The sequence below is a fragment of the Scyliorhinus torazame genome, chromosome 7 (assembly GCF_047496885.1).
Source record: "Scyliorhinus torazame isolate Kashiwa2021f chromosome 7, sScyTor2.1, whole genome shotgun sequence".
In the NCBI taxonomy this organism is placed as follows: domain Eukaryota; kingdom Metazoa; phylum Chordata; class Chondrichthyes; order Carcharhiniformes; family Scyliorhinidae; genus Scyliorhinus; species Scyliorhinus torazame.
Genome location: NC_092713.1, coordinates 277,171,373 through 277,199,313, shown reverse-complemented (window position 1 = coordinate 277,199,313; position 27,941 = coordinate 277,171,373). Strand labels below are relative to the sequence as shown.

General features: G+C 52.4%; 1 protein-coding gene across 2 annotated transcripts in view; it reads left to right on the top strand.

The window, feature by feature from the left end:
• atp10b (ATPase phospholipid transporting 10B) overlaps positions 1-27,941 on the top strand; it is a 511,821-nt gene that overhangs the window by 321,410 nt on the left and 162,470 nt on the right. For both annotated transcript variants that reach the window (XM_072512518.1, XM_072512519.1), the window contains exons 5-7: positions 17,538-17,742; positions 18,076-18,161; positions 21,049-21,152. In XM_072512518.1, coding sequence (XP_072368619.1) covers positions 17,538-17,742; positions 18,076-18,161; positions 21,049-21,152 — 395 coding nt within the window. The remainder of the gene's footprint in view (positions 1-17,537; positions 17,743-18,075; positions 18,162-21,048; positions 21,153-27,941) is intronic.

Below are 27,941 nucleotides of genomic sequence, written 5' to 3'. Positions count from 1 at the left end.
ACAAAAACTGTCCTGATATAATCTACTGCAGAGCCTTAAGAGAAGCAGACAAATTCTACAATGAAATATTAACCCACTCAAGTGTGACCATTGGGACACCATTGGAATCTTAAGGGGCTTATTTTGCTGCAATTGATTGGTCAGGCAGGGCTTTGCAGTATGCTGTGGATCGTGCGTCATGTCATGTGTAGTCTGCTTGGAACGTCTAGGAAAAGGTCAATTTCACAAATGTTTAAATTGATGATTCCCCAGTGACTGACCCTCAATTGAAAGTGTGAAGAACAGTTATAGGAAGCTTAAATATTTATTTATGCTATTGGAGCATGGGTTGGAGCATGTGGTGCTTTGCCGCAAGGAGTAATTGAGACAAGGCACTGTTACATCTTAAGAGAAAATTGGATAAATATTTGAAGCAGAAAAAAATGTAGGGCTGAAGGGAGATATGAGAGTGATGGGATTACATTTGGGAGGCTTGAGCAAAGAGTTTGCGAATACTCACTGTGTGAAACTACTGGCTCGTGTCCTGTAAATTTATATGATTCAATGATGTAAGGAAAGGCTGTGGAAAGGTGCTGAGAGCTGACTGCTCCAGTTGAAGATCAAGCACCCTCACAGGCTCACTTCCCACCTAACTTCCTGTGCTGTCGGTTCCATATTTTTGTTTTATTCTGAAGCTGTGGAGTTTGCATGATTCTGAATCAACATTCATGATAAATGGAAAGTTGTATTTGTTTTAATTGGAAGCTGATCCAAATACCTTTTCTGTCTCATTTGATATTCTCTGGAAATATGAACGTGTACCCATGCCTGTGGTGGTGGTGTCTCCTGTGGCTCAGTCGCAGTCTCGGGCGAAATTCTCCGTTATCGGCGGAATGTCCGCCGATCGGCGCAAAAAACGGCGCAAATCCGACTTGCGTCACGTCGGAAAAATGGGTCGAAAGTCTCCGGCCCGAAATGGGCTAACAGCGACGTAACGAGATCCGCGCTTGCGCAGTGGTTCACGCCTTGCAGCATCATACGCGCCGTACGGCGTGACGGCTCATAAGGCCGCGCTGCTCCCCCCCACCCGACCAGAACACCCGACCACAACACCCGACTGGATGGCTGGCCGCCGCTCAGCCCCGAGGTTCGAGTCACGGGATGTGGAGGCGCTCCTGGACGCAGTGGAGCAGAGGAGGGATGCCCTGTATCCCGGGCACGGCCGCAGAGTTGCCCCACGCCACAGCCGGCGTCTGTGGAGGGAAGTGGCAGAGGCCGTCACCGCTGCGGCCCTGACACCACGGACAGGCACCCAGTGCCACAAGAAGGTGAACGACCTCGTCAGAGCAGGCAGGGTGAGCCTCCCCCATATCCCCCCTTCCCCATATCCCCTCTCCCCCATATCCCCCCCTCCCCCATATCCCCCATATCCCCCCTCCCCCATATCCCCCACCCCCATATCCCCCATATCCCCCCTCCCCATATCCCCCCTCCCCCATATACCCCATATCCCCCCTCCCCCATATCCCCCCACCCCATATCCCCCATATCCCCCTCCCCCATATCCCCCCTCCACCATATCCCCCCTCCCCATATCCCCCATATACCCCCTCCCCCATATCCCCAATATCCCCCCTCCCCCATATACCCCCTCCCCATATCCCTCCTCCCCCATATCCCCCCTCCCCCATATCCCCCTCCCCCATATCCCCCTCCCCCATATCCCCCCTCCCCCATATCCCCCCTCCCCCATATCCCCCATATCCCCATATCCCCCCTCCCCATATACCACCTCCCTCATATCCCCCATATCCCCTCCCCCATATCCCCCCTCCCCCATATCCCCCCTCCCCCATATCCCCCCTCCCCCATATCCCCCATATCCCCCCTCCCCATATCCCCCATATCCCTCTCCCCATATCCCACATATCCCCCTCCCCATATCCCCCCTCCCCATATCCCCCATATCCCCCCTCCCCCTATCCCCCCTCCCCATATCCCCCCAACCCCATATCCCCCATATACCCCCTCCCCATATACCCCCCTCCCCCATATCCCCCCTCCCCATATCCCCCCTCCCCATATCCCCCTCCGCCATATCCCCCGTATCCCCCCTCCCCCATATCCTCCCTCCCCCATATCCCCCATATCCCCCTCCCCATATCCCCCCTCCCCATATCCCCCTCCCCATATGCCCCCTCCCCCATTTCCCTCCTCCCCCATATCCCCCATATCCCCCCTCCCCCATATCCCCCCTCCCCATATCCCCCCTCCCCCATATCCCCCATACCTCATATCCCCTATATCCCCCCTCCCCATATCCCCATATCCCCCCTCCCCCATATCCCCCATATCCCCCCTCCCCCATATCCCCCCTCCCCCATATCTCCCCCTCCCCCATATCCCCCCTCCCCAATATCCCCAAGTGAATCCAGCCCTAACCTTAACCTCTGCAATGCACGCGCAACCGATGGCGTGCATTCAGATACCTGCCTAACAGTGTTGCTTTTACCCCTGCCACCCCTCCCCCCACAGGATAAGCGTGCACACAACAATAGGGAGCATGTGAGGACTGGAGGAGGCCCCGCTGATGAGAGGCCACTGACCGAACACGAGGAAAGGGCCCTGGAACTGGCTGGTGGACCTGAGGACCGGGAGGTTGCTGATGCAGAGGTCGGGGCCCCACGAGCAAGTGAGCCACCGACAGCCCGTCCCCATATCCCCCCTCCCCTATATCCCCCTCCCCCATATCACCTGATCACTGCCTGATGTCTAACCATGCATGCTTCATTGTGTATCGCAGGACCAAACGTCCAGGCACCCATCCCCGCAGATGCAGACCGCCCGCAGGATGCCCCTCGGAGGCCACGGGAGACAGAGAGACATGAACCCTCAAGCATGCGACGCCCGCAGGATGCCCCTCGGAGGCCATGGGAGACGGAGAGACCCAGACCCTCCAGCATGCGACGCCCGCAGGATGCCCCTCGGAGGCCACGGGAGACGGAGAGACCCGGACCCTCCAGCATGCGGCGCCCGGGAGGTTGCTGATGCAGAGGTCGGTGGCGTAGTAGCAAGTGAGCCACCGACAGCCCGTCCCCATATCCCCCCTCCCCTATATCCCCCTCCCCCATATCACCTGATCACTGCCTGATGTCTAGCCATGCATGCTTCATTGTGTATCGCAGGACCAAACGTCCAGGCACCCATCCGCGCAGATGCACACCGCCCGCAGGATGCCCCTCGGAGGCCACGGGAGACGGAGAGACCCGGACCCTCCAGCATGCGGCGCCCGCAGGATGCCCCTCGCACACCATGGGAGACGGAGAGACCCGCACCCTCTAGCATGCGACGCCCGCAGGATGCCTCTCGGAGGCCACGGGAGACGGAGAGACCTGGAGCAACAGGGAGGCGACACCCCCGTCACGTGCGGGAGCGACCACCCAGCGACGAGGGGGGCAGCCACAGGCCCCCATCACATCCGAGCCAGGACACCACTACCCAGGACACCACTACCCAGGACACCACTACCCAGGACACCACGACCCAGGACACCACGACCCGGGACACCACTACCCGGGACAGCACTACCCGGGACAGCACTGCCCAGGACACCCCTACCCGGGACAGCACTACCCAGGAAGACGAAATACCGGACAGTGACTCAGAGTGGATAGGTGGAGACGAACCCCCACCCCAAAGTGCCATGGACTCAGAGTGGGATGAAGAGCACAACACTGCTGTCACCAACACCCTCCACCATCGCAGAAACACTCACCGCTGTTGGGCACTTTAGTGATGAGGCGTCTGCTACACTCACTGGTGCGCACAACACAGCCGTCCCGGTACAGCAGGTGGAGGTAGGAGCAGCAGAGGGGCTGGTCGGTCGGAGGGCAGCCCAGCCCAAGCGAACATCAGCCGCCCAGATGGATCCCGGGTTCCTGGAGTTACCACACCCACACATAGATCCGATGCAACCACCGACCCGGAGACGAGCGAAGAGGGTGACGGGCGGCTTGCGGCGGCTGCAGTCGCAGGTGGAGGAGTCCACCCGCGTCCAGGAGCTGGGAGTGGTGCCGGTCATGCGTGCCACCCAAGGTGACATCGCACGGGTGGCGTCCGCGGTGGAGGCAATGGGTGCGACGGTGTCAGGCATGAGGAACGGTTTGCGAGGCCTTGGGCTTTCCGTGCAGGTGGCGTCTGTGGCCCAGGAAATGGCTGCCCTCTCACAGGAGGCCATGAGCCAGTGCCAGCGCCAGATGGCAGAGGCGCTCAATGCCATAGCCCAGTCTCTGCAGGCCATGGCCCAGTCTCAGCAGGCCACGGCCCAGTCTCTGCAGGCCATCGCTGAGGGCATCGGCGCCAGTGGCCATGTGCGAGCCGGCGTCGCACTGTCACAGACAGGGTTTGCCAACCCCCTGGGCTCCATGGCTGCAAACCTGCAGACCCCTGTCGATACCAGCACGGGCCTCCAGGACTGGCAGCGCCAGATGTCAGGGGGGCGTCGGAATGCCAGTCCGTTCGCATCCCCCACCCATGTAGAGGCCTGGGGTTCATCGGGCACGCCGAGGGAGGAGGAGGTGGTGAAGGTCCATCCCGGCTCCCCCTGTAGGGGAGGTCCCGGTACACCGCGACACCTCGGACTCCCCCCCCTTCCGTCCCAGGTGCATCGGGTGGGCAACGGGCAGGACAGGCTGGCAGCTCGCCATCCCAGTCGCCCGGGCCGCAGCCTGGCCCATCTAGGCCAGGACGCCCCAGGAAACGGCCGCCAAAGAGATCCAGTGTCAGAGGGCAGGAATCACAGGAGTCCACCTCCAGTTCTGCTGTACCGTCTGGGGAACCACGTAGACGTAGTCAAAGGGCCCGTAAGGCCAAACAATTAGACACTGAGTAAGTTGGCACGGGTGCAGGGCACAGATGAGTTTTAGGGGCTAGAGCACGTGCATGAACCCCTTTGGTTATTAAAGTCAATGTTACACCTACAGAAGCTGCCTTTGTGCTCTGTCCAAAGCGTGCGGGGGTGTCATGTACGTTGAGCTCAAGTGTGTGTGTGAGGGGTGGTCTTACCTCAGCCCCAGGTGAGTCTGCCCCCTTCCTCCTGGGCCGCCATCAACATCCCCCGGGCAGAGGACGGGACCGTGCGCTGCAGTGTCACAGCCGCATGCAGGGATGGTCCGGGTGGATGGTGGTACTGTGGCCATGGGCCAGACATAGTCCAACGATGTAGAGCCAGGAGCTCACCGCAGGGCGGGTTGTCATCATCCTCCATGGCCTGCAATAGACACGCGTCCACCCGCAACTGTGTGAGCCCGGCCCGTTGTGCCGCAGGTGGATCGGCAATGGGGGGGGGGGGTGGTGTGCATGCGGGTGGGGTGGGTGGGGTTGGGGACGGGGGTGAGGGTGCTGGGTGGGTGGATGGGTGGGGGGTGTGGGTGGTCGGCTGTTGCCATGGTGTGCGGTCTGTGGCCATACTACCCCATTCCCACGCCCATCTAGTCAGTGAAGCGGGCGTCTATCAGTCTGTCCCGTGCCCGCTGGGCCAGCCGGTAACGGTGGACAGCCACCCGCCTGTGTCTACCCCGTCTGCCCTGACCATTACCCCAATCCCCCTCATCTGGGGAGGACTGCGCCTCTTCCTGCTGCTCCTCCACTCCGCCCTCCTCTGCCTGCGGCACATCGCCCCTCTGCTGGGCTGTGTTGTGCAGGACGCAGCACACCACAATGATGCGGCCGACCCTATCTGACCGATACTGGAGGGCGCCCCCAGAGAGGTCCAGGCACCTGAAACGCATCTTCAGCATGCCAAAGCACCTCTCTATCACTCCCCTTGTCGCTACATGGGCATCATTGTAGCGGTTCTCCACCTCATTGCGTGGCCTCCGTATAGGCGTCATCAGCCACGATCGCAATGGGTAGCCCCTGTCACCCAGCAACCAGCCCCTCAGCCGGGGATGACGTACATGCCGGGGATGGATGACCGCGACAACACGTATGAGTCGTGTACACTGCCTGGGTAACGGGCGCAGACGTGCAGTACCATCATGCGGTGGTCGCAGACCACCTGTATGTTCATCGAATAGGTCCCCTTCCTATTGGTGAACACGGCCCTGTTATCTGCAGGTGGCCGCACGGCGACGTGCATCCCATCGATCGCGCCCTGGACCATGGGGAACCTCATCCAGGGCAACATAGACATGAGCGGCTGCCGCCACGGCGGCCAACATCGCTGGATGATCGGAAAACATGACGGCCTGGTGGGGGGGGATGGGAACGACGACATGTCATCATTGCCCATATCCCCTCCTCCCCCCAGCCAGGTGGCATGGACCGCATGGGTCCAACTGTTGGAGGCTGGCACCTGGCCAGGTGGACCAACTCACTTGCCCTCGCATCCCCCTCCCCGGCACGGACACCCCATCCCCCTCCCCGGCACGGACACCCCATCCCCCTCCCCGGCACGGACCCCCCCAACCTCCACCCCGGCACGGACCCCCCATCCCCCTCCCCGGCACGGACCCCCCCCAACCTCCACCCGGCACGGACCCCCCATCCCCCTCCCCGGCACGGACCCCCCCACCCCCCAACCTCCACCCCGGCACGGACTCCCCGTCCCCCTCCCCGGCACGGACCCACCATCCCCCTCCCCAGCACGGACCCCCCCAACCTCCACCCCGGCACGGACCCCCCCCCAACCTCCACCCCGGCACGGACCCCCCCCCCAACCTCCACCCCGGCATGGACCCCCCATCCCCCTCCCCGGCACGGACCCCCCATCCCCCTCCCCGGCACGGACCACCCATCCCCCTCCCCGGCACGGACCCCCCCCAACCTCCACCCCGGCACGGCCCCCCCCAACCTCCACCCCGGCATGGAGCCCCCCCCCCAACTTCCACCCCGGCACGGACCCCCCATCCCCCACCCCGGCACGGACCCCCCCCAACCTACACCACGGCACGGACCCCCCATCCCCCTCCCCAGCACGGACTCCCCCCCCAACCTCTACTCCAGCACGGACCCCCCCCAACCTCCAACCTGGCACGGACCCCCCATCCCCCTCCCCGGCACGGACCCCCTCCCCAACCCCCAACCTCCACCCCAGCACGGACCCCCCCCCAACCTCCACCCCGGCACGGACCCCCCCCCAACCCCCAACCTCCACCCCGGCACGGACCCCCTCCCCAACCCCCAACCTCCACCCCAGCACGGACCCCCCCCCCAATCTCCACCCCGGCACGGACCCCCTCCCCAACCTCCACCCCAGCACGGACCCCCCCCCCCAACCTCCACCCCAGCACGGACCCCCCCCCCAACCTCCACCCCGGCACGGACCCCCTCCCCAACCCCCAACCTCCACCCCAGCACGGACCCCCCCCCAACCTCCACCCCGGCACGGACCCCCTCCCCAACCCCCAACCTCCACCCCAGCACGGACCCCCTCCCCAACCTCCACCCCGGCACGGACCCCCTCCCCAACCCCCAACCTCCACCCCAGCACGGACCCCCCCCCAACCTCCACCCCGGCACGGACCCCCTCCCCAACCCAACCCCCAACCTCCACCCCAGCACGGACCCCCCCCCAACCTCCACCCCGGCACCGACCCCCTCCACAACCCCCAACCTCCACCCCGGCACGGACCCCCTCCCGGCACTCCCCCGGAGCCCAGCCTACTCTAACCACCCCCCCCCCCCGCCGCACACACACACAAGCCGAGACACACCTCTCCTCACGCAATCAGTCTGCGGCCACGCCATTGCCTGCCCAGAGCCAACCCCCCAGGCCGTCACTCACCTCCTCGCTGGTCGGCGTGAGCCTGGAGCACCGGGTCACGCCGATGAAAAGGAGGTTTGATTCACGTCGACGTGAACGGTCATCACGTCGACGGGACTTCGGCCCATCCGGAAGGGAGAATATCGGCAGGCCGAAAATCGGCTGCCTTGCGCAGACCCGTGACATTCTCCGCGGCAGCGGCGCCATTAACGCCCCGCCGACTTTTCTCCCTTCGGAGACTTCGGAAACCGGCGGGGGCGGGATTCACGGCGGCCAACGGCCATTCTCCGACCCTCTGGGGGGTCGGAGAATGACGCCCCTCATCTCTGGGTCGAAAGGTTGTGTGTTCCAGTTTCATTTCAGAGACTTGGGGACAAAAATCGAGGCTGTTGCTGCCATGTATTTTTGATGAAATGTTAAGCTAAGGCTCTTTCAGGTGGAGCAAAAAGATCCCATTCAGCGGAGTTCTACTTCCATATTGGATTTAAGAAACTTTCTCTATACACACATTGTAAAAGTATAGTACGAAGCCTTACAACACCAGGTTAAAGTCCAACAGGTTTGTTTCGATATGCTGTGCTCACCCCAGTCCAACGCCGGCATCTCCACATCATTGTAAAAGTATGAGGAGGAGTCTTCAGTTCTGAGAAAATCTTCAGACATTATGACCATGGGCGACATTCTCCGACCCCCCGCCGGGTCGGAGAATCGCTGGGGGCTGGCGTGAATCCCGCCCCCGCCGGTTGCAGAAGTCTCCGGCACCGGATATTCGGCGGGGGCAGGAATCGTGCCGCGCCGGTTGGCGGGCACCCCAGCTCGATTCTCCGGCCCGGTTGGGCCTAAGTCCCGCCGATAAATTGCCTGTCCCGCCGGAGTAAATTAAATCACCTACCTTACCGGCGGGACAAGGCGCCGTGGGCGGACTCCGAGGTCCTGGGGGGGGGCGCGGGGCGATCTGGCCCCGGGGGGTGCCCCCACGGTGGCCTGGCCCGCGATCGGGGCCCACCGATCCGTGGGCGGGCCTGTGCCATGGGGGCACTCTTTGCCTTCCCCCTCCGCCACGGTCTCCACCATGGCGGAGGCGGAAGAGACTCCCTCCACTGCGCATGCGTGGGAAACTGTCAGCGGCCGCTGACGCTCCCGCGCATGCGCCGCCCCGAGATTTCATTTCCGTGCCAGCTGGTGGGGCAACAAAGGCCGTTTCCGCCAGCTGGCGGGGCGGAAATTCCTCCGGCCTCGGCCTAGCCCTTCAATGTTGGGGCTCGGCCCCCAAAGATGCGGAGCATTCCTCACCTTTGGGGCGGCGCGATGCCCATCTGATTGGCGCCGTTTTGGGTGCCAGTCGGCGGACATTGCGCCGTTTCGGGAGAATTTCGCCCCATTTCTGGGTCTAGACCCCACACCATAAGGCGTGGCATTTTCCATTTTTGTAACTAACTGTGGTGGCGGGTGGTTCTGGTGGCACCGTTCCTACTGGCTCGAATAGCGGGAACTCTCACCTGATTCCCCGCTTGTACACTCACCATTAATTGTGCAAGTATCGGGTCGAACCACCTGAAGGATGAGGAGCTGATTGGTCTGCCTCTCACCAGGCGACGGGTTCGAAGATCCTGGCACCATATTTAAACATCAGTTCAAAACAGATTTCAAACTCTCTCCGGCCTACCTTTCTTCAGGAGCCCATCCAAAGTGTCCAGGTGAATCTTTCAGCTAGCCTATCGTTGTCCAGAGGAAACCTGACATAATGGTTGGCCTACCTGTAAAAGGAATCTGTCACCTCCATGTATTGATGTGTTGCAGACTGAGAGATGCTGCACAAGTCCCTTGTTGATCCCTGGAAAGACCCAGAGGCAACAAAATCATTGCTGTCACCTTCTAAGCCACTGGCAGAGGGAGGCCTCCAGCCCCGTGTGGCCCCAAGTCTTCACAAAGAATATGGCATTTATGATGTACTAGATCTCGGGATAATCACAGGCATGCCCGGCTCTGCCACTCATTCATTTATAAGTACGAGAGCCTTTGACGATAATGATAAACCCTCAGCCTGATGAGTTGCCTCTGCTGTCAGGATCTCTTGTCCTTACTCTCCTCCTCATACTCTGGCCCCCCTTGACCATGTCCGCCTGACACTGCCTCCTGCTGGATCAGTGCTCGGCAATGTCTCTCCCTCCTTCACCTCCTCCATTGAATGAGGACTCCCAAGAAATGGAGCCCTGGATCCATTAATCCTGTTGCCTTCTCTCTGTCAGGAAACATCAAAGATAACAATGATTAAAGGGTGCAGACAGAGAAGCTGTGATTTAGAAACCTATGGAAATGCTTTGGCTGCCTTACTTGAATTGTGCCTGATGCAACCTTGCCCCTAAGGTGCTAACACACGCATGTTGATGTGATCAAGTCATCCAGAAATGTAACATTTCGGGCCCTCTGTAGGGTCATATGGTTTCATTTAAATGATTCAACCAAAGTAGTTCTGCACTCCATTCTCTGAAGTGGCATACTAATCAGTATGGTCAATGAGTGGAAGCCATTTCGCTAGTGATGAGCAGTGTTTTGGTGAACACGTGACTGGCCTTTATTGTTGGGATGCTAGATATGCCCCTTCACTATTGGCTGCTTTCACAAAGTCTGCATTCCTACCTTATATTCTGACAATGTTGCAACATTTTTGTGAAGCCAGTGAGCGCTAAAGGAAAGGATTAGCTTTCAGGTAATTCCTGGATAATGACCTGGATCCTGTCCACTGTAGCGGCACCAACAAATGTCAGTGTCCCAGGAATAGGCCCATAGCCCACTATAGCAGTCCATCAACACTGCCTCATACCCTTCCTGGATAGAATCGCTATTATTTTCATTTTTGCAGAACGCAAATTGCTCTGCTTGCTCAGAATGGTGTTGTTGCACCATAGGGCTGAGTTCGACGTTCCCTCCCTCACTGTTCATGTGCCTCTGATTTACCTCTAGACTCATGAAGTTAAAGTAGAGCTACTTCCTGTTATAGAAATATAGAACATTAGAGCAGGAATAGGCCATTTGACCCCTTGTGCCTGCTCCATCATTCAGTATGATCGTGGCTGATGCTCTGCCTCAATGCCAGATTCACGCGCACTCTCCACACCCCTTGATGCTTTTCAAGTCTAGAAATCTATCCAGTAATATATTCAGTAACTTGGCCTCCACAGCTTCTTGTGGTAGAGAATTCCCTAGGTTCACCACTCCGTGAGTAAAGAGGTCCCTCCTCATCTCAGACCTAAATAGCCCCCCCCCCCCCCGTATCCGGAGACTGTGACCCCTTGTTGTAGGCCCCTCCTCTAGCCAGAGGAAGCAACATTTTTGCATCCAGTCTGTCCAGCTCGACGAGGATTTTTTATACGTTTCAATCAGACCCCCTCTTATTCCTGTAAATTCCAGTCAAAGCAGGGCCCAGTCGAACCAATCTCTCCTCATACAACAATACTGCCATCCCAGGAATCAGTCTAGTGACCCTTCGCTGCACTCCCTCTATGGCAGGAAGATCCTTTCTTGTTCTAATCATACTATGCTCAGATTTCCTCAATAATAAATATCAGCATTTTTCCACAACTGATATTAATTTAACTGGCCTGTAGTTTCCTATTTTCTCTCTCCCTCCATTCTTGAAAAATGGAGCGTCACTTGCCAACTAACAATCTGATGGGATCTTTATCGAATCCAATGAATTCTAGAAAATCAGAGCCAGTGGACCCACTATCTTTGCAGCTATGAGAACTAGGGTGTAGGCCACCAAGCCTCGGATATTTGTCTCATTTTAGTCCCTGGGTTTCTCCAGTACATTTTTTCTGAAAGGGTCAGAGAAAAATGTCAGAGGTGCATTGATGGTGGGAGGTGGCCAATTATGAAGCTGCGTTAGAGCCTGCCATCCAATTAAGGACAACAAGCGGGTTCCTGAAGCGGGAACTCCGGGCATGCGGAGCACTCAATAGAGGAAAGAAGACCTCACTGTGAGACTAGCGGGAGCGCTGCAGACAGCCAGACTGATGGATCGACAGGGTGCGCTGCAGTTGCTATTTTCTGCCACTGAGCTCCTCCACAGACGGGATTTTAAAGATGCCCCAACCTCTGGTCTGAGGTTGCTTCCGTTCACCTGTCCAGGGATTCACAAAATCACCTGGAAATCTGTACAAGTGTTCTGCATTGCATGTAAGCAAGCCCAATTCTCTGCTTGCCGCTGCTGGATTGTCAGCCACTTTTAACCCGTCTCCATCAAAGGCACATAGGGAAGGAAACCTGTGGGGAAACCAAACCAATACTCACTTTCCCAAGTTAGTTTTACCCAGTCTACTCAAGGACGGTAAGATTCCACTCATAAAAAACAGAACAGAATTATGTATCTCAGAATTCAGGCAATGACCAACTTAGTAAAGCATCCCCTTATATGTATTTGAATTTTCGTACAGTGTAGGGCGGCATGGTAGCACAGTATGGGTGGCACGGTAGCACAGTGGTTAGCACTGTTGCTTTACAGCGCCAGGATCCCAGGTTTGATTCCCAGCTTGGGTCACTGTGTCTGTCTGGTGCTGCTCTATTTGTTTATCTTGGTGAACCACAAGCCTTTCCCTTATATCAACCAAATGACCACACAACCAGTTAGTTAGTTCAAAAGATGGTTTATTTACATACACAAGAGTTATCTCAACATGCAAACACAATATCTACTATGAGTTAAACTACACCTATCAGCTAAAATAACCTATACTTAACTTCAGGGCGACCGGCACTGTGCAAATGGATAAAGGCCTTTATCTGGATTTCACTTGGCTGGTTCGAAGAAGGTGGCTCTGTCTCTGCTGGGCTCACCCGTCAGGTAGCGATCGTTGGTCTTGAATTTAGCTGGCTGTTCTTGCTGCAATTGGGTAGACACAGGCCGATCCAATAGTTCGACAGGGCTCTGATCACTCTCTTCGATTTCGGCCAATAAAGGGGCGGCTGCCTTGGTAGCTGGGCGGGTCCTTACCGGCGATTGACCTTGGCGCCGATCAGTCTGTGGCTGCTTGATTGGAGTTCTATTGTCCTGGGAAAATGGACCATTAAAATGTAAACGACCGGGGGTTTTGGTCAGGTCTGGTTACCTGTGTTTTAGATACACATAGGCTGTGTATCTGTCTGAGTCCTGGGTTGGCCATAATTCCCATGGTCCTTTGCAGGTGGCCATCTTCAGTGGGTTTCCTTCGGGTGCTCCGGTTTCCTCCCACAGGTCCCGAAAGACATGCTGTTAGGTGAATTGGACATTCTGAATTCTCCCTCTGTGTACCCAAACAGGTGCCGGAATGTGGCAACCTGGGGCTTTTCACAGTAACTTCATTGCAGTTGTGACAAATAAAGATTATTATTATTACCCAATTTTATTTGCACAGCTTTGCAAGAAAGAAAAAAAAAAAACATCTACCTTCAAATCATTTTAACCATGCACTTTCTAATGTCAACTAATATTTAGGATATGACTGCAGGTCCAGAGATGGGGATGGGATTCACTTCCTCCCTCCGTCTGCCTAACCTTGCTCTCTTTTCCTCTTGTTAAAAGCTCGAATTGGGAAAAGTAAAAGGCCAGGAACTTGCAGTCACCAGTGAAAGGGAAACACTTGCTGCTGACCTCAAAGAAAGCTGCCCACAAAAAAGAGCTCTTGTGGCAAAAACAGAAAACACTGGACAACCTCAGCATCTGTGGAAGGAGAAGGTAGCTAAAGTTTTGAGTCTGAATGACTCTTTGTCAAACCAGCTCTGTGGCATGGATTTCACCCTTCCCAACATTAATTTCATTCCATCATCAGCTCTGGAGATCTCTGACATTCATTAACAGTGTTGTCATCAAGCAGAGTCAGCGATCAACTGCATTGATGGATTTTCTCAAACGGAAAAAGAAATAAAATCCTTCACTTTTTGATTATTTTACAGGAACTAAATAAATATTGGGATGCAAAAATATCTCAAAAATTCATGGAATGTTTTTATCAAAATGCAATATCATTGCATTCCACAAATTTAAGTTTAAGTTCAAGGCCAGAAAAGTTGATCAACAATAATTATGACTTAGGTGCAAAAGACCCATCAGGCTTTCATTTAATTTCTGCACCACAATAAATTGTGGTGAGCAGGGGGATATTAGATATTAAATTGACTCGTTAATGAAACTAGTCGGTTCTTCCCAACTTCTAATATAATTAGGGAGGATTTCCTGCTGCAGGGAGATTGACATGCGGCCTCTCCCCTGATGAAATGGGCCCGATCGTCATGATACATGCTGCAAGGGTTTGCATTAAATTCAGTCTCTTGATGCTTTCTCTTATTTACCAAACTAACAAATTGAATTTTCAGAGCAGTAAGTGTTCCCAGCAGATTTGATTTGTTGCATGTCCATCATCTCTCTTAGATGGAAGGATGCCAATGAAATATGTCTCTAATTTCTGTAGCCAGTTATCTTTACTATGTGTCAATTTTATCAGGCAAGGAAATACGAAATATAGCAAAGCAATATTGACTGGGAGTCAGAGCTATATTGACAACCTAATTCTAGTACGATGCACACATACGAGCAACAAGAGCAGTCCTGACTCAATTCTAACCCACTTCTTTCAGTGACAGTCAAATTTGTCTTTTTGTAATTAGTGCAACTTCTGAATAAAGCAATGTAAGATCGGGAGAAGATAATAAAATATATAATGGGACCTTCCGTCAAAACATTTTCTTGCAACTGCAAAATGACAACATAAGTGTTCCAAATCTCTCTGCAGGTTCTGACAATATCTTGTCAATGAAAAGTAATCTTGTGACGTTATTATCTTGCTTTCTGTTCTAATGTGACCCATGATCAAGCTTAAGTCCCTTTTGAAATCAATTCAATTAAATATCATTCAACTATTAAGCACTGTAGGTAAATGCAGGAAATAGGGCGGGATTTACCGACATACTGCCGTATGTTTTTCGGCGGTAGAGGCACATTGTCAGAGGGTTTACCAAACCTGCCGTTGTAAACTGGATTTCCCGCTGACTGCACCCCTTGTCGCTGGGAAACCCATGCATTGGTGTGGGACTGGAATATCCCGCCAGTGTAAACAGCCAGTAGATCGCGCCCTTCGACACAATTAATCTTCTGATAAAGGAGACAAATCTTTAAAAGTGAGAATTTTCATTTATATGGCATCTCTTCATGACTTTAGGCATTCCAAGGTGCTTCATAGCCCATTTAGTACCTTTGAAGTGCGGTCCTTGTATAATGTATGGAAACATGGCAGTCAACCTGTGCACAGCAAGATCCCATAAACAGTAGTAAAGTAAAGACCATGGGTGGGATTCTCCGTCCCATTAGCCTCATTTTCCGGTGCGGCACATCTCCGCCGGCAGTGGGATTTTCTGTTCCCGCAGCCGGTCAATGTGGTTTCCCATTGTGGCCACTCCCTCGCCATCAAGTAACCCGCAGGCACGGGTGCGCTTCTGGTGAAGCAGAGGATCCCGCCAACAGAGAATCCTGCTCCATGTTTTCTCAATTCCATTGATGTTAACGGAGAGATAAATGTTAGCCAAAACACCTCTGCTGTTCTTTAAAGTAGTGCCATTTTATTTTTATACCCACCAGAGAGCCAAATTGCCTTAGTTTGACGTCTTATCCAAAAGCTGGCGCCTCTGGCAGTGTAGTACTTCCATAATTCAAAAAAATCTTTGTTATTGTGCACAAAGCAAGCTGATTCACTACCTGCCCACTGCAGTTGGCCAATGTCTCCCATCCTCAATAGTTTTAACTTGAGAGCTGCATAACTTCAGTTAAGAGCAAGATTATCAGTGACAAGGGTGAAAACCTGATCAATGTACGAGTACATTGGCTGTTGTGCTGCAAGAAATTGGGGGCTTGTGGGTTGCAGCTTATTAGGGTTAAAAGTTAATGGCTGAGGAATTTATATTGGGGTCTTTCCTCAGTGTTTTGAGAAGAGGCTAACATAGCTCTATCTGCAGAGGTTTGCTTGCAGTTAACTGATTCCTCCCCTGGGAATGTCGTCGATTAGGCTTGGTGCCCAGAAGAGAATTCTATACACTGAATTGATGAAATCCTGTACTTTCCAAAGTCCTGAAGATGTTTTCCAACAACTTTACTTCCACTAATATTTTTATATAATTCTGCATCTCGTCTTTAGTACGTTTACAACCAAAGCGTTTATTTTTTTGAAGAATGACCACTATTATGTTAGCAACTGCAGTAACGATTTACACAGCATGATTTCACAAATAATTGGATGAATGACTAATTAATCTGGGGTTTTTTTTGGTGTTGCTTGAGGGAAGAATATTGATCAGAATATCAAGTGAATTCCCTGGTTTCCTTCGAAAAGTGCTAAGGGAGCTTTTTACTACATTATTAAACCATGCAATACTCTTTCATTGCTGCATCGAAGTGTTAGCCTAGGCTGCACACGCAAATTACTAGAAGGGGCTGAATCTATAACCTATTCATTCCAACACACGGAAACTGATTGAGCTAATCTAACATTTTGTATTTTTTTATATAATCTTTCATGGGATGTGGGTGTCGCTGGTCGGCCAACATTTATTGTCCATCCCTAATTGCCCTTGAGCAGGTTGTTTGCTTTCTTTCCTAATACAATAATATTCTGAGTCTTATTATTACGCTAGAAGTTCATGGTGTTTCACTCCAAAATGTGTACATTCTTCAAGCAATATGGTGGTGTAATGACAGGAGGGATGTGGATGTCACTGGCTGGGTCAGCATTTGTTGCCCATCCTTAATTGAGTGGCTCGCTAGGCCACTTCTGAGGGGGCAGTTAAGAGTCAACCACGTTGCTGTGTGGGTCTGGAGACACATGTAGGCCAGAACGGGTAAGAAGAGCAGATTTCCTTCCTTGAAGGGCATTAGTGAACCTGATGGGTTTTAATGACAATCGACATTGGTTTCATGGTCATCTTTATTCCAGATTTTTTATTGATTTCAATTTTCACCATCTCCCATGGTGGGATTCGAACCCAGGACCCTAGAGCTTGGGGCAGCATGGTAGCATTGTGGATAGCACAATTGCTTCACAGCTCCAGGGTCCCAGGTTCGATTCCGGCTTGGGTTACTGTCTGTGCGGAGTCTGCACATCCTCCCCGTGTGTGCGTGGGTTTCCTCCGGGTGCTCCGGTTTCCTCCCACAGTCCAAAGATGTGCAGGTTAGGTGGATTGACCATGATAAATTGCCCTTAGTGTCCAAAATTGCCCTTAGTGTTGGGTGGGGCTACTGGGTTATGGGGAACGGGTGGAGGTGTTGACATTGGGTAGGGTGCTCTTTCCAAGAGCTGGTGCAGTCTCGATGGGCCGAATGGCCTCCTTCTGCACTGTAAATTCTATGTTACCCTCAGTCTCTGGATTACTAGTCTAGTGACAGTACCACTACCCCAGCGCCTCCCTCTGTCTTCTGTTGGCCCAAGTTTTCCCTTTGCGGCCATTCCATTGGCAAGAAGGAACAGAGTTCAATACATATTTTTACATTTAAGCACCAACCTGCCAATAGTTTGTCGACTCAACTAAATATGGAACTTTAATACTGTTCATTCCAGAGTTGATCTGTGCAGTACTTGAGCATTGAATATAGAAATAGAATACACTTGTAGTCGCCAGTACTCTAATGTAAAAATATGCTTAGCCCCCTCAAGTTGTGATGCACTACGCAAAGTTCAGGTAGGTAGAGGTAAAAGGAAAACAGTATTGCGGGGGACAAGTTATTTTGTGTTAAAGCATGCATATAACTTTCCAAATATCTTGTGTTCTCCAGGAAAGAAAATCAGTACATTGAGAAATGCTGGAAAGATGTTCGAGTGGGTGACTTTGTACGGTTATCATGCAATGACATTATTCCAGCTGATATGCTCTTATTACACTCATCAGAGCAAAATGGAATCTGCCGCATTGAGACTTTGAACCTCGACGGAGAAGCAAACCTGAAGCAAAGACTGGCAGTGAAAGGGTTCACAAATCCTGTAAGATACACATTCCCATTATTTCTTTGATTTGTTGTTTGAAGGGAACATCAATGGAAGCGTTTTGTGTGCTGCTGTGAGGAGAGCAGCTGAGGATTGTATTTAAAAATAGGTGATTACAACGTTCACCGTGTGGCAATATTACCTGTGATACTGAAGACTCTTCAGATAAAAACACCTTGGCAGAAATGAAAGTTGATGCTCACTCTTTCTAACTGTGTAACTTAGAAATTGATCTGTTACTTTATCATCATAAAATGTTGCTGTTAGTAAAGTGTACTGTGATACTTTCAGAAAACTGTACATGCCACAACAATGATAATTATTTTCCAGGATTCTGAGTTTGAACCAGAGAACTTCAACAGTACAATCACCTGTGAAAATCCCAACAATGACCTCAACAAATTTGAGGGTGTTGTGTAAGTAGGAAACTATTTTTATTGCACCTGTGTTTTTTTTTTCTGGGTTAGGATTTGACTTTATGTAAACATAAATAAGCAGTGCTTTCAGTTTTTAAAAACTTTAATGGGTATGATGCAGAACTTACCAATCTAACCGGACTTGTTCATGCCAGTTGTGGATCTGAAAGCATCCTCAAGCCAAATTTTGGGTTTGGTGAGATGGGATTCTCCGATCGCTGGAGCATTTTACGATGGCGTCATCTAGCCCCTAGGAGCATTGATCCTACGCCGCACAGGGGGCCAGCACGGCACTCGAGCGCTTCATGTAGCTCCAGCTGCCAATACGGGCGCAAGCACAGCCGGCGCGAGTTCGCGCATGCGTGATACGGCCGGCACGAGTTCGTGCATGTGCCTGGGTTACCTTCTTCCCGCCGGCCCCCGGGCAACATGGCGGTGTCCTACAGGTGCCCGGCATGGAGGAATATAGGCCCCCACCGGGATAAGCCTGCCCACCGATCGGTCGGCCCTGATCGCGGGCCTGGCCTCCGTGGAGGCCCCCCAGAGTCAGGGGCGGGATTCTCCCAGCCCTGGGCCGGACCGGAGAATCCCCGCAACCGGGCCATGCCGCCCCAACGCCAGCACGGGATTCTCCGCAGAGCGGAGAATCGGCGCCATTGGCGCTGGCGTGTTTGGCGCGTGTTGGTCGTTGGCTGCTCTACGCGGCCGGTTTGCCGATTCTCGGCCCGGAATTGGCCGAGCGGCCGCAGTTAAAACGCTGAGTCACTGCTCGCAGCCGGTGGGAACTCTGTGTGCAAAGGTCGGGTGGCGGCCTGTGGTGGTGGAGGGGGGCTCACACCCCAGGGGGGCCTCCGATGCAGCCTGGCCCACGATTGGGGCCCACAAATCGGCTGGCCGGCCTCTCTGTCCCCCGTCCTATTTTCCTACCCGCCAGCCCCTGTAGTCCTGCGCCATGTTGCGTCGGGGCCGGCATGTTGAAGGAGGCCACCGCGCATGCGCGGTTCCGTGGCGCACAAAATGTAGGGGCCAGAATTACTCCTGCCAGGGGCCCGTTCATGCCGTCATAAAATGTGATGACGTTTACGACGGCATGGACACCCTGCCGTGGGATGGGAGAATACCGCCCCGGATCCCCCCTCCCCCACACCAGGACAGCCCCGCAGCATGAACGCCAAGGTCCTGCTGGGTAGGACCACACACACGAACGGCACCGGCAGGAGTCGGCTGAACTCGGCGGGCATTCGGCCCGTCGAGCATGGAGAATCGCCGGGGGGCGCTTGACCGCCGCCTCTCCAACCGCGCCAGTGCCATTGCGGACCGGCGTCGGAGCGGCGTCGTGTGTTTATCGCCCCCCCCCCCCCCCCGGCGATTCTCCGACCTGGCGCGGGGTTGGAGAATCCTGCCCCATGCTTCTAGAATGCTGCTTTTTTTTTTCATTACTTTTTCCTGAGTTACAAAGCCAGGGCTCAGAGTGTGGTCAGGGGCGAACCCCTAATCCAGCTCCTTGCCTGCTCCAAAAACCAATTCAAATTCAAACTGAATCCAATTCATGGTCCCCACAAGAGAGACATACCAGATCTGAGCCAAAAGACAGAGCAGATACTATACCTGATCTTTTAACTGGTCATTTTTTTTTTCATTTCATTTCATTGGACCAGCTAATACATTACCAATAGGGAGCAATAGGATTCAGGTTTGGCTATAGAACTCTGAAGGCAGCAAATTCCAGCTTCCCACTATGCTGCTGAGAGTTTTAAGAAGACAGGTATCTCTCCTCAAAGTGGGAGAGGAAGGGTGATTGAATTTGCATGATATATCCTGAGAGTGTCATTTACAGAACTTCTGAACACTTCAGTTCAGTGCCCAGCACCTTGAGACTTACGGATTGTTGACTGAAAACAAGTCAAGATTTTGTTTTGAAGTATATATTGGCTGGAATTCTCCAGCCATTCGCTGGTGGCGAGATTCTCTGGTCCCGGCGACAGCGCACTCACACCCGCGGGTTTCCCGCTGGTGTGGGTGGCTTCAATGGGTAATCCCATTGACAAGCGGCGAGAGTAGGCAATCCCGTCACCAGTGAATGGCACATCGCCTCCCGCCGTCGAAACACGCGGCCAGGGGACCGGAGATGCCAGTCCATTGTGTATTATGTCTAAGTTTGTCTATCAAATCTAGTAAAAAAAAAAGTGGAATATTTATTCACACGTCTTGCGTGCTTGAGATTTTTGAGCCAGTCATATCATTATCTCATATCATAAAGAATGGAGATCTTGGGGGAGGAACAATCATATTGAGTAGCACGGTGGCTCAGTGGTTAGCACTGCTGCCTTGCAGCTCCAGGGACCCGGGTTCAATTCCAGCCTGGGGTGATTGTGTCGAGTTTGCACTTTCTCCCCGTGTCTGTGTGGTTTTATCCCTGGTGCTCCAGTTTCCTCCCACAGTCCAAAGGTGTGCATGTTAGGTGGATTGGCCAGGTTAAATTGCCCCTTAGTGTCCAAAAGGTTAGGTAGGGCTACTGGATTACAGGGATAGGGTGGAGGCTTGGGCTTCATTAAGGTGTTCTTTCCAAGAGACAGTGCAGACTCAATGGGCCGAATGGCCTCTTTCTGCACTGTAGGGATTCTATGAATCTATTCTATCTTAGTTGCTGGGGCACTGAGGCATAAGCTGAGAACAACTCCCAGCATTGTGAGCATTAATTAGGTGAAATATTTTTAAAAGTTAAATGATAGCCCAATTCCCAGAGATGGACCTCAGCAGAGCATGCTTTTCAAAACTGAGTCAGGATTTCTCTTTGCAATAGTTTTACAGCCGATCTTTTTACTCCTTTGAGTGTTGTTTTAAGATGGAGAAAAGGTAGCTGTTTAGCATTAATTTTGCTTTGCAGGGAAAACACTGGGAATAAGATTGGCTTCAATAAAGACAGCCTCTTACTTCGAGGCTGCACCATCCGGAACACGAACGTTATTGTGGGGATAGTTGTATATGCAGGTATGTAGCACTTGTTATTTATTATTCCACTTGAGTTGCTCTCTTGGACTCTTAAGCATGAGGTGGGATCACCGTTAATCAAAGAGCAACTGAATCAGACTACTATGGCAGCAGCTAAGGGCCTCATCCAGCAACGCGAATTTGAATATTGTCAGTAGATTGTTATTGCAAAATTGCTAAATCAATGTACAGAGATGAACGTGCATCCATGGAGGACATTTTACAACCTTAAGATGTACAAAATAATCCAGAGAGTGGGATTTCAAATCCCACATGGATAGTTTGAGAATTTTGCTTCAAAATAATTATTTTAACCTAATTCACCGAAAACTTGCCAAGATTGAAGTTTTTTAAAAGTCTGAAAATGAAGAGCATCTGTAGAAATGACCATGAAAATGCGAGATGGTCGTAAAAACGCAAGTGGTTCATCATGGTCTTTCAAGGAATGAAACATGATTTCCTTATCCAGTCTAGTCTACATGTGACTCCAATTCCACACCAGCCTGGTAATATCTATCCTCAGAAATGGCCCAACAGAACACAACTACAGAACACAAGGATGGGTAATAAAAGGCAATCTTGCCAAAGACACCCACTCATGGAGAATGATTTTTTTTTTAAAGAATGAGTGATTGGAAGCTGATTTCTGGAACTGAAGGCTTGTTTCTGGTTTTGAACCCCGATCAGTTGGAACTTTTTTGGGGTCTTGATCCTCCTGCCATGCCAGCATCTGATATGCAACACGTTTTTGAAGGAGATGGCCAATCAGTGACAAGGGGGCATGCTTGACATCCAATTAAGGATGGTGGGTGGGTTCCTGACACTAGAAAAGGAGGCCCTTCAGTACTGATCGAGGAGCAGCCCCACTATCGGAGGTGGGCCCTGCCGACATAGGTGAGAAAGAAAAGGTGGTTCAAGAGCACTTCTCATCAGAGTGACCACAGCTGCATGACTGCCATTGTGATGGAGAAACAGGGCAGCCTCTGATCACAGCTGTGGTGATCGCGGTGTGTTGGCTGTGAGTGGTGGAGAGAGCTGGCTCCCCTGCCCCCATCACCCCCACCCCGTTTGAGAAATGTTCAGTCAACCTCGAACAAAACACTGGCTCTTTAATTGTTTTATAGCCGTGTATTGGCAGTTGGATAGTCAACAATTCTCACACCCTGAGCTTAACTCGACAGAAATGAGCAGAGCTATTCTGGCAAACGGGCATGCTGATTTCCAATGCAAAATCTTCAGCCCTCCAATCCCACCTCTGGTTGTTGTTCAAAAATTCAACCCCTGGTGTCACTTTCCTGCTACAATGCCACATCTCTAACATTAAGAAACAAGTTCGTTCCATAAGGCTGTGATTGTTCACATTGGGGTTTGGATTCTCCGTTTTGGAGACCAAGTCCCCACGTCGGCGTGAAAACAGTGGTGCTTTACACCAGGAAACCTGGTGCAAAACAACCACCAATTCCCTGCTCACGGTGAGGGGGTGGGGGCTAGCAGGGGGGCAGCCAAGAGCTCCCAGCTCTACCTGCCGAAAAGGCCCAGAGCATTGCCCGGTCCGTGGCCGCGCATGCGTACGCCGCAGGCCTGCAGCGGCCGTGCTGTGCTTCATGGCGGACACAGCCCGCGGACCGAGACCGAAAAAATAGTCCCCCTATTCGACCGGCTCGCGCACCGCCCTCATCCCCACAGTGACCCCAGCCCCGAATGAAGGCCCCCCCTCTCCGCAGATCAGCCCTCCCCTGACTGTGGCGGCACTGGACTGAGTCTGCAGCCGCCACGCTGAGTTCACGACGGGTGAGGCCATGAGAGTTCCATGCCATAGGGAACTCAGCTGGTCGGGCACAGAGCATCGCGAAAGCGGCGCTGCCTCCGATTTGGTCATCATCGGGGATTCTCCACCGCGTCGCCAAATGCGATTTCGGCGGTGGGGACCGGAGAATCCAGCCTTCTGCATCTGTTTTGTTGCAAACACTCAAGCTGCATTTTTTCACCGACTCATGATGACTTTCTCTCATTCTGAAAAACATATCAGTTGATGGGTCATCAATGGAATGTTTTGTGGTGCTTTTAAAAAAAAAGCAGATGGTATTGCAAATATTCAGCTGGTCAGTCAGGAGAAATACAAGTTGATGCTTTGAGTGTCCACCTTTGCTGTGTTCGGATAAGGACACAGAAGCAAACATTTGTAAATTTTTTCCAGAGTGTCATGGGTTTATGTTTTCTTTGGTAAATTTGAATAACATATTAAAAAAATATTCTTTAGTGTTAGGAACCCAGTAAGAGGGTGAAGCTTTTATTCAACATTTTACCTTCTATTACTTTCGCTGAGTCCGGAGCATTGCTTCAGTTATGGTCAATGCAAAGAGACTGCACATCTAGGGATAATAAAAAATACTTTCAAAAACCAAGGGAATGACACAACAGTACTTAAGTAGTTTAATGAGTGACAACAGTACTAATACAGCTTTTGGATGGAAAATACAAGTTTCACTCCCTCAGCCCATTGGATGAACATGTACCTCGCAATAACTACGATTTACAAGTTTGCATCAATCCAAAATATATTAACATGTAAATATCGGAATTGCGATGCCAGATGGTGTTATAACTGGATGGGAGATTGAACCCTGGCTCAAAAGACCATGGGCAGGATTCTCCGATCTGCTAGCCACGTTTTCCTGCGCAGTGCGCCCCCGCCGGCAAAGAATTCTCCATTCCCACAACCGGCCAATGGGGTTTCCCATTGTGACCACCCCATGCCATCGGGAAGCCCGCAGGCGTGGGCGTACTGCCGACGGAGCAGAGGATCCCGCCGAAGGAAAATTCCAACCCATAATTTTAACTTTTTTTTCAAAAACATGGAGGAGCAGTCACAGGATCACTAGATAAAAGCAAATTACTGCAGATGCTGGAATCTGAAACAAAAACAAAAAATACTGGAAATTCTAAGCAGGTCTGACAGCATCTGTGGAGAGAGAAGGTGCTGACGTTTCGAGTCTGGATGACTCTTTGTCAAAGCTAGAGAGAACTGGAAATATGATCAGATTTATACTGTTGTGAGGGGCATGTGGAGCGGTGGGGCATGATAGGGGGGCAGTGTTGTGGACAGAAAGACAAAGGGAATTTAAATGAGGGTGATTAAGGTTGAAAAGGGGGCTGAAGTGGCATATAAAGAGATCAGAATGTGTTAATGTCGGAACAAAGATAAGCAGTGTGTCAAAGGGCAACTAGGAACAGGGAACAGATGGATTGGGGGTGGGACAATGGTGAGGAAGAACAGATGGATGGATGAAATGAAAATGAATTGATTAAAATAAAAATGGGTGAAATTGGAGACGAGAGTTCCCAGTCTAAAGTTGTTGAACTCAATGTTTAAGTCCGGAAAGTTGTAACGTGCCTAATCGGATGATGAGGTGCTGTTCCTCCAGTTTGCACTGGACTTTACAGGAACATTGCAACAGGCCAAGGACAGACAGGTGGACATAAGGGCAGGGTGGTGAGTTGAAATGGCAAGCAACATGAAGGCGTTCCCATGCAATATATGAAATGAAATGAATGAAAATCGCATATTGTCACAAGTAGGCTTCAAATGAAACTACTGTGAAACGCCCCTAGTCGCCACATTCCGGCGCCTGTTCTGGGAGACTGGTACGGGAATTGAACCGTGCTGCTGGCTTGCATTGGTCTGCTTTCAAAGCCAGCAATTTAGCCCTGTGCTAAACCAGCCCCTGCCTATTCCCATATATTCCCATGCAATCACAGAAGTACAACAGCCCCTTTACACCCTCCCTGTTCACCATCCAAGTGCCTAAACAATCTTTTCAAGTGAGGCAGCATTTCACGTGCACCTCCTTCAATCTGGTCTATTGCATTCGCTGCTCCCAATGTGAGCTACTCTACATTGGAGAAACTAAATGCAGACTGTGTGACCATTTTGTATAACACCTTTGGTCCATCCACGAGCAGTACTCAGACCTTTCTGTCGCTTGCCATTTCAACTCACTTCTCTCATGTTCGCATGTCTGTCCTTGGCCTGCTGCACTGTTCCAGTGAAGCCCAACGCAAACTGGAGGAACTGTCCTTCATCTTCTGATTAGGCACGTTACAGCCTTCCGGACTGATGTTGAGTTCAACAGCTTCTGACTGTGAACTTTCTCTTCCACCTTCACCCCGTTTTTATTTCCATCAATTCATTTTCATTTCTTCCATCCACTCATTTTCCCTCCCCATTGTTCCCCCTCCTCTCCCACCCACCCCACTTGTGCCATCTGTTCCTTGTTCCGAGTTGTTCTTTGACACACTGCTTACCTTTGTTCTGCCATTAACACATTCTGATCTCTTAATGTGCCACTATCAGCACCCTTCCTAACCTTGATCACCCTCCGGCAGTGCTCCGAAAGCTAGTGATTCGAAACAAACCTGTTGGACTTTAACCTGGTGTTGTAAGACTTCTTACTGTGCTCACCCCAGTCCAAAGCCAGGATCTCCACATCTTGATCACCCTCATTTACATTCCCTTTGTCTTTCTGTCCACGCCATCATTATCAATCTCATCTATCACTGGCCCCCTATCCAGCCCCACTGCTCCACGAATCCCCCGCTATAACAATATAAATCTGACCCCATTTCCAGATCTCTCTAACTTCGACAATGACAACCAGACTCAAATCATTTGCTCCCTTCTCTCTCCACAGATGTTGTCAGGCCTGTTGAGATTGTGGTTCATTTTCTGTCACAGGATCACAAATTGGTTTTCATAACAAGAAAAAACATTTATTAATCATGAAATATTGGAATATCCTAAAATATTCCTTTACTTTCCCTCATCTTCACAAATACACACAGATTTTAAGGTTAACCTGTATTACAAAATATATCTAAAGCTGCAATGATCTCAGTAACACACAGCCCCTTTAAATACAGAGATATGTCAAAACTGTGTCAAAACACACACTCCACTCTGAACCCAAGTTAGTGTTAGATTTCTCCTTGGAATCTCCCAGATGATTGTCACATGACTCCCTCCCAGAAAAACACGCTTTAAAATATTCTTTCACAACAATGTCTCTATCAGTGGTTGGCATTCCAAAATCCAATCCAGATTTTACAAATGACTCCTTTAAACCAAGCTTCCACTCCTTCATTTAGCAACAAATCCAGTATCCAGGTGATACATCTCCCCTTCTGGATTTCTTTGACTTGACTACTGTATAAAATGTTCACAATTGCTTTCGCTCTTGATCCCAGACTTTAATAACACATCAAACTTATGATTTATTTCTGAAGTCAGCTTTTACACTTTAATTTTGGTCACAGCAACTGTCTCTTTAACTCCGAGCACTTTATTTACTTTACCTTTGAATTCTTCTGAACAAAATGTCGAATCACGCCATGCCGCCCCGCCACCGGGATGCAATTCTCTGCAGTGTGGAGCATCGGTGCCATTGGCGCTAGCGTGGTCGGCACGGCGCCGGTCGGGGTATGCGGCGACTCTCCAGCCCGGGCCGGCACGACAACTCTCCGGCCCGGATGGGCCGAGTGCCAGTCATGGAAAAGCCGAGTCCCGCCGGCGTTGTTCCAACATCCTCTGAGCCGGTGGGACCTCGGCGTTGAAGGGTCCGGGGGTGGCCTGTGGGGGGGGGGGGGGGGGGGGGGGGGTCCGACCCCGGGGGGGCCTCCATAGTGGGCCTGGCCGCGATCGGGGCCCACCAATCGGCGGGCTGGCCTCTCTGCCCCCCCCGGCCTCCTTTCCTCCGCGCTGGCTTCTGTAGCCTGCGCCATTTGGCGTCGGGGCCGGCGGGGGGAAGAAGGGTGGGATCAGCAGCTGGAGCAACGTAGGCCTCTCCAGCACCGTCCTAGCCCCCTGTGGGCTGCAGAATGGGGTTCCGGAATGGGCGCCGACATCAGAGAAAAACACTCCCGTTTTTACTCCGGTGTTGGCATTTAGCCGCCCGATGGGAGAATCCCGCCCATTATTTATGTCCCAGTGCCCTCGTTATCTGGACTCTACCTGGGGTGAAATTCTCCGCCAACGGCGCGATGTCCGCCGACTGGCGCCCAATACGGCGCCAATCAGACGAGCATCGCGCCGCCCCAAAGGTGCGGAATGCTCCGCATCTTTGGGGCTGAGCCCCGACATTGAGGGGCTCAGCCAGCTGGCGGAAACAGCGTTTGTTGCCCCGCCAGCTGGCGTGGAAATGACATCCCTGGGCGGCGCATGCGCGGGAGCGTCAGCGGCCGCTGACAGTTTCCCGCGCATGCACAGTGGGGAGAGTCTCTTCCACCTCCGCCATGGTGGAGGCCGTTGCGGAGGCGGAAGGGAAAGAGTGCCCCCACGGTACAGGCCCGCCCGTGGATCGGTGGGCCCCGATCACGGGCCAGGCCACCGTGGGGGCACCCCCCGGGGTCAGATCGCCAGGACCCCGGAGGACCCCCCCCAGGACCCCATAGCCCACCCACGCCGCCTTGTCCCGCCGGTAAATACCTACTTTAATTTACGCCGGCGGGACAGGCAATTTCTCGGCGGGACTTCGGCCCATCCGGGCCGGAGAATTGAGCGGCCTGGCTCGGCCTGATTCCCGCCCCCGCCGAATCTCCGGTACCGGAGACTTCGGCAACCGGCGGGGGCGGGACTCACGGCGGCCAACGGCCATTCTCCGACCCGCTGGGGGGTCGGAGAATAACGCCCCAGATTCTTTGTGTAGTTAGCCTCTTTCCCTTGTCCTGTTCAGCTTCTCCTGGCAGAGTTTAAAGATGTTAACTCCCTGGTGTCCTTCTTCAACTGCAAAGAAA